The sequence below is a fragment of the Onychomys torridus genome, chromosome 16, assembly GCF_903995425.1.
Source record: "Onychomys torridus chromosome 16, mOncTor1.1, whole genome shotgun sequence".
NCBI classification, from domain to species: domain Eukaryota; kingdom Metazoa; phylum Chordata; class Mammalia; order Rodentia; family Cricetidae; genus Onychomys; species Onychomys torridus.
The window spans coordinates 3,120,053-3,133,968 of NC_050458.1; the positions used below are offsets into that span (position 1 = coordinate 3,120,053).

Genomic DNA, 13,916 nt, shown 5'->3' on the forward strand with positions numbered 1-13,916 from the left:
TCATAGATTCTGAACCGAAGCAACACAATTAAACAAAAAATATAAATCAATAATTTTGAGCAATGTTAAAGCATAATGTTAACATAAACTCCTCATATTTTAATAACAAGTGATAAATACTTATCATCTGTGATATTTTTCATACAAATCTCCTAGTACATCAGTAAACCTAAATAACTGGTTATAATTAGTGTTTGAACCAGTCTCTATCCATATTATTTATTGCTTTAGTTATTTAGTGAAAACTGTCATATACATACATATTTGAGAGCACAGAGCTTCTCTATAGGAAATAGTGCTTTGACTTCTGGGCGTGTTTTTCCTGTCATTGGATTGCCTGTCATCCAGGTATGGGTTTGATAAAATGACCCAACAGTGGAAGAGACTCCTGTCCTGTGTCATCATATCAAGTACACTGTGGACAGATGGGTTTGCATTGAGTACAGCCTCGGTCACTTTGAGTACTGAATAGAATCCATGAAGCTCATGTTCCATGAAACATAACCTCAGTATTTTCAGGTGATTTTAATGAACACCTGATAAAACTGAGGTATAGTGCCACAGAACTTTGAATTTCCCCAACTCTAGGAAACATAAACACATGCATAGGGTTACAGAATTGTAGCATCATTTGTTCAGTTTAAAGGCAGAAAAGGAATTAATGAAATGTTCAAGAAATAGTCCTTCAATTTTCATTCATTCTGGTAAACAGTGACAAGTTATGTTGTGAAAATAATTAAACTGTGAAATAAGAAAAAAATTAATATATAAATACATATGTATACCTAGTTTGTATCATATCAGACATTCTTCTAGAAGTTTTTGCTTTTATCTAGATCTATATTTTGTGTAATTTCAGTTATTTTATTTGAAAATGCATCCTCAGAAATATAGTATTTTTTAAAAACAAACAAAAAACCCAACAGTGCACCAGAATCATATGTACACTGTCCAGGTTCAAGTATGGTCATGTGAGAAAGAAAATTTATAAAATTTATTCTTATACTTAAAGAATAATTCTGGTACAGGTGAAAAGCTGATTCATAAGATGATATGGTTTAAAATGTTATAACATTTAGCTTCATTCATATCTAGCTAAGATAAAATTGTTGACCCTTTTCAATTTTGGATGTATTTGCCTGCTCTATAATATACAATATGAAAACACAACTTTTTGTGGCTCACCCTGTTTTCTAAATGGCGTTGTACAGCTACAGTACCTCCTCGGTGTGACTTCAAGGCTCTGCAGCAACTGCACGGGTAGCACAGTGGTCCTGGGCAGGAGGTGCTGTCCCTTCTGGTAGAAACTGCAGCATCCAGGAGCTTATTTTACAGGGGACTTCTTTTAAATGTGTCTGGTCACCTCGATCACTGTGTAAACCATTTCCTGCCAGTAGGATTAGAGGAAGGAAGCACCAGGCCACAGCGTTTGATGTGTGATGTACTGTAATTCCTTTCATGTGTTTGGTGGCTTTTCTGTGAGAATCAGTGTTCTGCTACCAATTGTGACCCTGGTGTGGTCCAGGTTATTAAAGTTCAAACATCTTTAATGTATAGGCTCTGTAACTATACCTATCAGCATTATTATAATTAAGGATACTATTTCATTTTAAATAGCCACCTCTCATTTTCATTAAAACATTTTTTATAATTGAGTAATTTTCTTAGTGGCTGAAAGAGATGATTCTATGTTGGGGCTTCCATTTCTTACTCCACTGGAGGTAATCACGTACCTTTAGGTCTCCTCAGTTAACCTTTTAGATGTGAATTTTAAATCAGCATTTCCCCCACAGTTTGAGTATATAAAGTTGAAAATGAAATCTTGCTTTATAGTATGTGTGGATCACTACCTCACAGTGTGTATGAATCACTGCCTCATGGTGTGTATGGATCAGTGCCTCATGGTGTGTATGGATCAGTGCCTCACGGTGTGTATGGATCACTGCCTTATGGTGTGTATGGATCACCGCCTCACGGTGTGTATGGGTCAGTGCCTTATGGTGTGTATGGATCACTGCCTCACGGTGTATATGGATCAACTGCCTCACGGTGTGTATGGATCAGTGCCTCACGGTGTGTATGGATCAACTGCCTCACGGTGTGTATGGATCACTGCCTCACAGTGTGTATGGATCAGTGCCTCACAGTGTGTATGGGTCACTGCCTCACGGTGTGTATGGATCACTGCCTCACGGTGTGTATGGATCACTGCCTCACAGTGTGTATGGGTCACTGCCTCACGGTGTGTATGGGTCAGTGCCTCACAGTGTGTATGGATCACTGCCTCACGGTGTATATGGGTCACTGCCTCACGGTGTATATGGATCAGTGCCTCACAGTGTATATGGATCAACTGCCTCACGGTGTGTATGGATCACTGCCTCACAGTGTGTATGGATCAACTCCCTCACGGTGTGTATGGATCACTGCCTCACGGTGTGTATGGATCAACTCCCTCACGGTGTGTATGGATCACTGCCTCACGGTTTGTATGGATCAACTCCCTCGGTATGTATGGATCACTGCCTCATGGTGTGTATGGATCAACTCCCTCACGGTGTGTATGGATCAGTGCCTCATGGTGTGTATGGATCAACTGCCTCACGGTGTGTATGGATCAGTGCCTCACAGTGTGTATGGATCAGTGCCTCACGGTGTGTATGGATCACTGCCTCACAGTGTGTATGGATCACTGCCTCATGGTGTGTATGGATCAACTGCCTCACGGTGTGTATGGATCACTGCCTCACAGTGTGTATGGATCACTGCCTCACAGTGTGTATGGATCACTGCCTCACAGTGTGTATGGATCACTGCCTCACAGTGTGTATGAATCACTGCCTCACGGTGTGTATGGATCACTGCTTCATGGTGTGTATGGATCCGTGCCTCATGTTGTGTATGGATTACTGCTTTTATTGCTGTTACAAAAGATCTGACAAAAAGCAACTTAGGGCAAGAAAGATTTGTGTAGAATTAGGGTCTGAAGATATGTAAGCTCATCATTGCTCATACTCTATGGCAGTAGGAGCAGCTCACAGCTCTGAGGGCAGGAGTGTGAGGCTGTTTATTCACATCTCTGTAGGCCAGGCCACAGAGGGCACAAAACAGAATCTAGTTTATAAAACCCATCCAGTGAACCATTTCTTCCAGCTAGACCCCACCACCCTAAAGTTCTGCAGCCTCCCAAGACTTCACTAGCAGTGTCAAGTCAAGATTTGATGTAAGAGCATGTGTGCACATTTGTGTTTACACTATAGCAATGCCTTTAATGAAACAGTGTAGTAATTACATCCTTCTTTACTTTCAGAGAACATATTAAAGAACATGTAGTGATGCGCTGCATTGGATTTAGGATGGCTTATTTGGAGGCATAAATAGGAAGATTATTGATTATATATAATTGTCTTGATTTAAGGCTTAATTGTAGAGAGTGATTTAATGGAGGGAAATTCTTTTTTTTTTTATTCTTTGAGTCTTCCACACCATGCATCTCCATCCCACTCATTTCCCGACCCTTTGTATCTGCCCTCTGCCCTTGCAATCTCCCCCACAAAGTAAACTAAAATAAAATTTAAGTGATACGAAAGAGAGAAGGAAAATCAGTCTTATCATGGGAGCTGCAGTGTGACACGGAGAGTCACACAGGAAACTCTTGTCCATCTTTCTTTACTTGCAGGTGTTCACTGCAGCCATTGGTCTGGTTGAAGGCCTCTGACTTCTGCTACACTACCGATGCTGGGCCCTCCCTAGATCTCTCCTCTTGTTTATCCTGCTGTTGCCCTGTGTTATGGATATCCTGAAGCTTTGGGTCTTCAGCCCAATCTTTTCACATGTTTCAGCAAATCACAGATAGTGTGGATGTTGGGGTGGCCAACACATAACCTTGGTTCTGGGTCTGGGTAGTTGCAGGGTTGGTCAGTCCACCAACTCTCTCTTGTCCTTGCCACTAGGGTGAGCTCTCCTGCATTGCCCTGGCTAGTTCATCCCTTGCAGGGAAGAGCAAGGGCTGGAGCCAGGTCCTCTGCATTTCTGTCCTCAGGGTCAGTTCCCCATACCTAGACCTTCAGGGCCAGCTCTGTTGTGTTGCCCAGGCATGGTGTAGTGGCCACTCTCCAGATGGAATGTTGCAGCTTGAGGGGCAGGGACAGACAGCTCTCCTGCTCTTAAGACCACAGGGCCAGCTCTCCCACCTGCCTCAGGCATTGATGGACAGGGTTGTGGTGGAGGGCATCTCTCCCACACCTATGCTGCCACGTGATAGGTGAGTAATGGGAGCAGCTCTTCAATGCTCACAACTTGAGGGCTGGCTCACCCACACCTCCGCCAGTGGGGCTGGCTCTATTGTGCAGGCCAGGCAAGATGCAGGGCCTTCTCTCACAAGTGGCAGCTGGCGACAGTCAGTGGAGCGCTCCTGTTCCTGTGACTGCAGGGCCAACCATGAAGTGAAATTCTATGTAGCCATCAAGAATGATATATGTAGGGTTGGGGATTTAGCTCAGTGTAGAGTGCTTGCCTAGCTCCTCAGCTCCACCAAAAAAAAAAAAAAAAAAAAAAAAAAATTGAAGAACTATTTGAGCCGGGTGGTGGTGCACGCCTTTAATCCCAGCACTCAGGAGGCAGAGCCAGGTGGATCTCCATGAGTTCAAGGCCAGCCTGGGCTACCTAGTGAGTTCCAGGAAAGGTGCAAAGCTACACAGAGAAACCCTGTCTTGGGGAAAAAAAAAAAAAGAGTACAACTAGTAATTTGTAACTGTTCCAGATCTTTTGGGGAGATCAAATTAAGGTGATTTATGATATTATCTTGTATTTATTGATATTTTAATTGTTATATACAAACATCATTATTCTATAGTCAGATTAAGCAATTGTTTAAAAATATTCAACTATTAAATGATGATGACTGGATTCCAAATTAGTATTTAACATGTCATCATAGATATGCTTATTTCTTGTAAATTAATTCCTATAGCCCTTATGCCATGTAAATTGGCTGTTGTACTCCACAATACTGTAGAGAACATTCAGGCCGCAGCTTCAGTCTGCACAGCCTACTACCAGAACCTAAAGAATCTATATGTGCTCTGTCATCAGTGTGCACCTGATCTGTAAAATGCCCTGGAGTCACCCATTCACAGACAAGGCGGCCTCCACAGCCTCAGCTAAACCAGCTATTCTCTACCTGTCCTCCCCTGAGAATTCAAATGTGTTTCTCTGTGCTGAGCTGAAGGTATCCTAAAAGTGCTTAGGATTCTCCAAGGCTGGAGATCAGATGGTTACGGTAAAGAAAATACCTTTGCTCTTCTCTGCTGCATTATCTCATTAAGTTTTTTCCTTAATAAACAGAGTAGCTTAATGACTAATGTATGTAAATTTAAGAATCTTAACTTCCTGTTCCGGCTCTTCATGACCAGTTTTGTGGTATTTGTGGGTTTGAAAATCCTCATAGATTATAAACACAATTTTATTTTTAAAGGAGTTGGGTTGTTGCATGCCAAACCTAAATGTTTTTCCTTCCAATGTTTTTAGTTTAAATCAATTCTGGTCTGTGACCTTGATGGTACTGTCTTTATCTAGTTCAGCTTGAAGTCTTACAGTTTTCAACCAACTACATAACACAGTTTATTTCAATAACATATTATACTTTAAAAAATTTTGTTTCTAATAGTGTTTTGTGTAGAACATAGGCAACAAGAGACTGAATTTATAGTCAAGGTGTAGCTTTGGAATATACTGTTTCAGATATCTCTTACCTAAAGTATCTGCGTTATAATCTACATGTAACCCTGTGGATGGTAATCTCCCTACAAGCACTTGAAGGCAGCAGGAAGGTGTGATTATTAGTATCATCACTATCATTTTTTCATCACAAACACATTAGAGTTTGATAGTAGAATCCATATGGAATGAAAGTATGTAATTAAAGAAAACAAAATTTAAATGATGCAGAGAAGTGTGTTAATAAAATTAAGTTAGGGAAGGGATTGTCTTTATTAAAATGTTTTATTGAAATTTGGAATTCCTGGACTAGTACGTTCCAGTTAATTCAGTTGTAATTTATCTTTATTAATGCCTTCATTAGATTTTTTTTTCTCAATATAGAAACTAGTTAGAAAGTTAACATATAACAATAAATATTTCTAAAGACTCGAAGTTAAGAACTCTGTAGTGATTTTTAAATGCATACTACAAGGAATGAGGTGGAGGAAAGGGGAACAGTATTCCTGAAGGCTAGGTGGCCCATGCTAAATGAGACTGTCCATGGGGGGTCTAGCATTTCCTCCATGCTTCTCAGTGGTTCTTGTGAGGCAGAAGAGCATCCTGCCCTGAGTCACTAATCCGAGAACTGTGTTGGTTTGTCTGACAGTCCAGCATTTTATTTCCTGCTGTATTTATTTTCCAGATTACTGTCATTCATGGAGAATTGGTGAAAAAATGTAGACATTGAATTTATTCAATACACAAAAATTGTACTTGGATTTACATTCCTATTTTCTGGCTTGTTTAGCATTTTGTAGATCTCAAATTGAACTGTAAGTGAATGAATTTTGCTACTTTACATTGAATTCCCAAGATATGCCTATTCAGCAATGAGCAGTAAATGGTTCAACATGAGCTGCTCCTTGTATAAACATACAAAAGGCTTGCCCCAGACTAAATCAATTTAAAAAGGAAAACATTAAAGCTATGTTTCCTGTTATACACTTACAGTCATCTTTGGTTCCTTATGATTACATTATTGACCAACTATTGCAGATTTGAGTTTACCCTCCTATACCACCTGCTGAATGGATCAAATGGTATGGGAGGAGAATTTCAGAAGGCCAAAGCAATTACAATTATAACTCCTACGAGGTAGCTGATAGAGCAGCCTTCTGTGTTAAGGGTAAGGAAGTTATGAGAATTGTACTTCTCCCTCTTTCTGGATTCACTGCTCACTTTCATAGGCAGCAGTAAGGACAGAGCAAAGTTGGTAGAACTTTTTGGAAGCATATGCATTTGAGACAAGAAAATCCGATTTCTGTTTTCCATAGCAAATTTATCTAGAAAATACTTAATTGGGAAAGGAAACAATACTATGAGGCTTTTTGTTGTAAGATATTTACATCATATTCTTAACGGTGTTGTGAATTTTAGACATTCTAGTCCTTACTCATTTACTACTAGTAGTATATTTTCTTTGTAAAGAATTGAAAATATATTGTTGCAATACTGTAAGATGAGTTGGACTTGTATTTTATAAGTCTAAAAACATCATCTGTGCCCATTGGCAGTGGTGCATGCCTTTAATCCCAACACTCAGGAGGCAGAGCCAGGTGAATCTCTGTGTGCTCAAGGCCAGCCTGGTCTACAGAGTGAGATCCAGGACAGGCACCAAAACTACACAAAGAAACCCTGTCTCGAAAAACAAAACAAACAAAGCAGCAAATCTACATTAAGTTTATTACAGAAAAAGTAAACCAAACTCAGTTTTTATATTTACTAGTTCCTTAAAATTTAATCTTTATAGTGTTATACTTTTGTAGTTTCTAATATATACATGAAATTTTTACTTGGGTTAGTAAATTGGAAATATGTTTATGCATCCTGATTTTGATATCTCTGGTGCTAAGATATTTAAGAAATTATTGAACAAACTGTTTTATAAAGATGCACGTATTTTTAATTGGTCTAAATTTTCCATAATAAACTTTTTCTTAGCCTTTGGAGTACAAAATTTATTATGCTAACCAGCATGCTATTACAATGGTTTTAGGCTAATGGAAATGTGGTTTGAATTCATCAAGGACCAATGTTTTCTCTGTTGTGTTGTGAGTTTGTTTGTGGTTTGGTTTTGATTTTTCAAATCTAGTGCACATTTGATATGGCTGCATCCCTTTGTGTCAGTCTCTAGTCCTTTACTTCTATCTAACAGTTTATACTGAGGCTGAGGAGAGTTAAAATAGGATGATTACTTTCCCTTCACACCTACTAAAGATTTCATGATGTCACAACCTCTGCACACATGCACATGCTGTGTATGTATATGTTAACCAGAAACTGAGGCTTTCTCTGGATAGCCTGTGTTGGGGAACAATCTTTTTGTACACTGTGAATATGTATTACTCTCATTGGTTAGTAAAGAGCTGACTGACCAATACCTAGGCAGGAAAAGTTGGGCAGCACTTGCAAACAAAAAGAGAGTGGAGTGTCATGGAGGGTGGGTTGTAAGATGAACATGCTGTGCTGAACAAAGGTACTGCCATGTCGTAGAGCATAGATAAGAAATATGGGTTAATTTCAGTTGTAAGAGCTAGTTAGTAACATACCTAAGCTATCGTTCGGGCATTTATACTTAATATCAAGTCGCTGTGTGGTTATTTGGGAGCTGGCCAGTAGTCCTGAGTAAAACTTCACCTACAGCTATTTCATCCCATCATTTCTGTATTCTATTAGACAATGGTGAAGTGATCGCTGTGTGAAGTAAGCCCACCTTTTAGGCCAGGCATCTTTATTCTCTGCAGCTTCGTTGTCTCCTTTAAACTTTACTGAAGAAGTGGGTGGAACTCATTTGGTGCTTGATGCTCTTCTTGCCTATGGCCTTCCTTCTTTCCTGCCCGTTCTCCACAGTAGCTTTTCAGAGCCTTCTTATGTTTGCAGGATCTGCTCTTGCCATACCTTTGGGCCTTGTTTGCCCTGTGTGAAATACCTCATTTGTATGAGAAGATGGGGCTCTTTGGCACTTCAGACCTAGATATTTCCTTTCTCTTTCCCAGGCTACCCACATCTGCTGGGTGGTCCTTGTGTGTTTCCAGCTGTGTTGTGCTCAATCTTTTTTTCTTTTCTCTAATTGGTTCTAAATCCCCACTAGATATGAGGGATTGGGTAATGGCAGGAACCCTGCCAGCAGCCTGGGACTACCACAAAACATGAGACACAGTGCCCAGTAACTATCTGTTCAGGAACAAATGTAACATTGCTCCTTTGAGAAAATGCTGTGTTGGTAAAATGGTGTGGTTTTCATAGTCACAAGACTGGAGATGGTGAGGGACTTCACTGCTTGCCCACTTGCTACTTTGTATCAGTAGTGATTGTATTGTCCACATACTGAAATGGATCTCTCTCTCTCTCTCTCTCTCTCTCTCTCTCTCTCTCTCTCTCTCTCACACACACACACACACACACACACACACAGAGAGAGAGAGAGAGAGAGAGAGAGAGAGAGAGAGAGAGAGAGAGAGAGAAAGAACTTGCACAAGGAAAATTAGTGTCCTGTTGAGTAGAACAAGTGAGAGGATGATGTTATTTAGGACTAAGATGGGACAAAAAAGAAATACATTCCAGGAGAATGATGAGCAGGAGAGTTCCTTTTGTGTGTGTTTAACCCTGCAGAAGTCGGAAGAGCTAACTCTGCAGAAGTCGGAAGAGCTAACCCTGCAGACCCATTGTCTGTTGACTCTGTTCAGCATGGCAGCTATGTTACCCTTTCATTGCAAATATGTTATTTACTCTTTTTATCCTTTTTCCCTTTTGTCAGACATTTATTTATTATAGTTTGGCCTTGTTGATCATCTCATACTGTTTCCCTAATTTCTGCTCTCAAATCCCACTCTCTCTCAAACTTGCTCTGCCATTTTATGTGGAGTTATTAGTTCTGAGCCTGTCTTCCTCACCAACACATATATGTATGCTAACAACATACACATATATGAGTGTCAAACAGTGTGTTTTCCTGAGTGCTAGCTCCACTGTATCCCATGCTGTTAATGTGCAAGATTGGAGTTGTTTTTTTTCTAAATATTTTGACCAAGGAGTCTTTTAACTTAGAAATGTCTTCTAATTTTCTAAACATAAACAGTTTTGCAGGTTTTCTTTAATAAAGCATTGAAGGTGATTTTAGTGTAATCACAGAATACAGTCTGTATGATATTAATTGGTTGAAATTTGTTGAGGCAAGCTTTATGCTAGGTGGAAATCAGTTTTTATAAATATTGCTGTGCACTTGAGAAACATGTTTTCTAATTTGTCAGATACTATGTTCCATAAATATTTATATCATCAAATGTAGTAATTTGATTTTTCTGATTTTCTATTTCCTTTCCTGCTGCCTATTTTATGACTGAGAGAGAGGATGTTGAAGTTTTACACTAAAGTATAGCTATTAAGTAGAGCTATAACTATGTTCTGTAATAACTACTTCTAACAGGTGTTTTGGACAAGTTTTTGTCTAGTATCTGCTTTTCCATTTGCAGACTTTTAATCATTCTATTGTTAAAACTTTAGCAATGTCTCTTGAGCAAGACTATAGCTACAGTGTGTTAAACTTGTTCTTACGTTTTAGATAGAGTATGACTCATTTACAGTTATTCTGATTGTAATTGTTTCCGGGAAAATCAGTTGCCCTCTCTGGGATTTTTAAGCTCCTTAGAAATAATTTAAAGTTGAGCTCAAACAGGAGCTTTCAGAGTTTGAAAGAACAGCAGCACAGACAGATAACTATCAGTCCCTACAGACAGACAAGCTGTCAGTTCCCGCAGACAGACAACTGTCATTCCCAGCAGCTGCTGTCTGAAGAGAAATGGCAGAGATGAAGAGAACAGTTTTTGCTTTTTGAGTTTGGGGCAGAAAACACCACCATGGTTAGCAGTGGAGGTTGCAAAGATGGAACATGGCAGAAGTTGGGGCTTCAGATTAATAATGAGGATCCCAGAGTGTCCAAGAAAGCACGCGTAGGCATTTGAGCAGTATCCAAAAGAAAGGGGAAAATCACACCTTTCTGAAGTCAGAAAAGTGGGCAAGCTTAAGCAGCCATAGTGAGGATGGGGCTTCTGGGAAGGATAAGTGCATTATCTCATTAAGGGGGAATCATCATTTTGCCTACCTCCTTAGCATTATCTTCAGGTGAGTCAGTTTTCCTGGGGTGTGGGCTTTTGGCCAGCATGTTGACAGGCCCTGTTGAATTAAGTCTTAAAGGAGGATACAATGTTGTTAGTGTTCTAATCTTTGGATAAAATCAGTATATCATAGCTCTCTTCCCTTGGCTAGAGGTATTTTGTTCTTTTATTGATCAAGAAGCCTAATGAGGAGGAGATGTAATGTTTTCTTTTCTGGTGTTATCAGGGAAGCCAAACATGGGGTTCAAAGCAGACTGTAAGCAAAGGATCCATCCTCCAAGGCTGCTAATCCTCCTCCTAGCTCCCCAACATGATGTCTGTGTCCTCCCAGCCTGTATATTATTACCCTGAAGCTCCCTAAGCTATGTGTCCAAACCCCATTGGAACGATAAATGGCCTTTGTTTCTTTTTATTTTGTTCAATGTGCTATCACTAATGTTGTGCTGAGTTTTAAATTTTAAGTGATTCTATTATTTGTAGTTTTACATGACTGTTTAAAATTCTTACCTCTGTTGCATATTGAGGATGTGTGCATTTCTTATCTGCTAGCGCAGTGTTCTTGAAGTCTTTGAGGCTCTGTTTCTGGTTTCTGTTCCTGCTCTGTCTCACTCAAAAAAACCTGAGCAGCATATGAGAGTTAGCATTTGTATCTTTTTGTGTCTTATTTTACTGGGACCCTCCTCATCTAGGAGAAAACTCTTTGAATTGAAGTTCAGTCCAATTCAGGAAAATTTGTTTTTGTCTCCATCTGAGAGCACTGTCTGCCTCCCTGGGAGAAGCCTCTTGAAATTTAAAGTTTTTGTATAATATATGAGTGTCAAATGTCCAAATGCTGGTCATGACCTTGTCTAACAATGCAGTGGGGTTTTTAGGAAGGTGCATGATTGGCCCTGGAAAGGGCTTTGAGGAGGGAGACTCTCTAAATTATACTTGTAGTTTGTCACATGCTAGCTTTGCAGCTTGGCTGTTTTTCAGCTACTCTGAACTGTTTTTTAAACATGACCCTAGTAGAACCTGAATCACAACATTAAAATAATATGTATAGAAGTACTTAGAAAAAGACGATAGTGCTGTGAAACAATCATTATACTGGATAATTATGAATATTGTACACTTTTATTAAACAATGTATGGTAAATTGCTAATATTTTTATGCCTGTGATTAACCTAGTTTATTAACTAATATCTTTCATGTTGATTGTCAATAGGGCAAACATGGTTATGATACTCTATTAGTAAGTAAATAACTGTGGAATATCTGTTTGCTTTTTCCATTGCTTCTCAGGAGAGCCTTGAACTTAGGAATTCTTCGAGATCCTGGATCCGAAATTGAAGATAGACAGTACCAAATAGACCTGCAGTCCATCAATATTGGTACTGCCCAGTGGGATCAACTCAAACCAGAGAGAGGAAGTGGAGCACTAGGAGCACTAACAGAGAGTGAACGGAATTCTCAGAATCCAGCCCTGGAGTGGAACATGGCCAGCAGGTAGGGGAGGCCTGGGAAACGGCCTCCACTTTCTAACCTTGTTGTTAGGGCAGTTAGTACCCTTAACATACCCAACAAAAATGCTTTTATATTGTTTCTGCTTTTTGTTATAAACATGAGATCCATTTGGCAACTCTAGCTGGTTTGTTGTTGTTCTTTTAGTTTTTTGTTTGTTTGTTCAGTTTTTGGTTTTTCTAGACAGAGTATCTCTGTGTAGCTTTGCGCCTTTCCTGGAACTCACTTGGTAGCCCAGGCTGGCCTCGAACTCACAGAGATCCACCTGGCTCTGCCACCCAAGTGCTCGGATTAAAGGCGTGTGCCACCACTGCCCGGCTGTTGTTGTTCTTGTAAATAACTCAAAATGATTACTCCTGGACTTCATAGATAATATAAATTAGGCACACATAAAGAGAGTAAACCCCATTATTTTAAATTTTATAGGAGCTCTATGTCACTCCCTGTATGTTCTTGTTAAGCCAGGCCGTTCCTGTTTCCCCTTTCAGATGGACTGGTGCTTTCTTAGCCCCAGTCTGTGGACTTGACCCCAGGCAGCCTGTGCTGGTGCCCCAGGCCGACTGCTGTCCGACTCTGCACACCATGAGTCCTCTCAGTGCTTCTCCTCCCTCTTCTGATCCGTCCTTGAACACAATTGCTTTACAACATTTTTCATTACCTTCTAACAGTTGATTATTACTTCAAATGTTTATCAGCTATAGCACAGTAGAAACACTCTCATTATGCAACAGAAAATGACTGATGATTTGATGAGACTTCCTTTTTCCTGCTGTGGTTATAGGGCTTTTCTAGTTGGGGTCAGTGATTTAGTTCATCACACAAGTGAGAAAAAAATCAAGGATGGGACAAGGACCTTTTCTTCACACAGCACTGCAGTTGGTGTGTGTGCTGACTTGGTTTGCTGCCATCCTTTCCATTTACGGTCTTTTTAATGCGCCTGTGTCTCAGCATTCCCCTTCAAGAGCACATCATGTTTCGGGTTTCTCACATTGGTCATTTTATGGAATTTGAGCTATTAGAGTGTAATTATGGTGTCTCTCAGGATCTCAACCTTTTCTCCGTAGTCACAGATTTTAATGTTTCTTCCTGTTGCTCTCTACTTACCAGATCTCTTAATTCTTTCAAATTGACTTTCCTGAAATTCAATACTTATGTGTCACAGAACCAGATGATCCAATTTGCTTTTTTGGCAGATGCCATATAAAACTCTGCCCACTGGAAATTTCACAAAAGACATTAGTGCTCTCTAGACTATTATAATTTTTTTTAAGATGTAGTAAGACTTGCATTTTATCTGCATTTTCACATGAGGTAAAACTTATGCCAACTTTCTGCTTTCAACTTTATCATCTTTATCATAAGGGAATAATAAGGTTGTACTTATGGAAAATATTAAATTAATTTTAAAGGAAATTTGGAGGTGTGGTTTCTAGTCAAACATAAACACAGTGACCTATTATTCTATAGAATGAAAACTAAACCTGCAGAGAGTTGCTGGGAACATCTGTGCTGTCAGAAGCTGTGTTTCTTGTGTGCTT

General features: G+C 39.7%; 1 protein-coding gene across 5 annotated transcripts in view; it reads left to right on the top strand.

Annotated features, from left to right (window-relative positions):
- Positions 1-13,916, top strand: part of Vps13b (vacuolar protein sorting 13 homolog B) — a 553,125-nt gene that overhangs the window by 290,104 nt on the left and 249,105 nt on the right. For all 5 annotated transcript variants that reach the window (XM_036207944.1, XM_036207941.1, XM_036207943.1 and 2 more), the window contains exon 31: positions 12,160-12,363. In XM_036207944.1, coding sequence (XP_036063837.1) covers positions 12,160-12,363 — 204 coding nt within the window. The remainder of the gene's footprint in view (positions 1-12,159; positions 12,364-13,916) is intronic.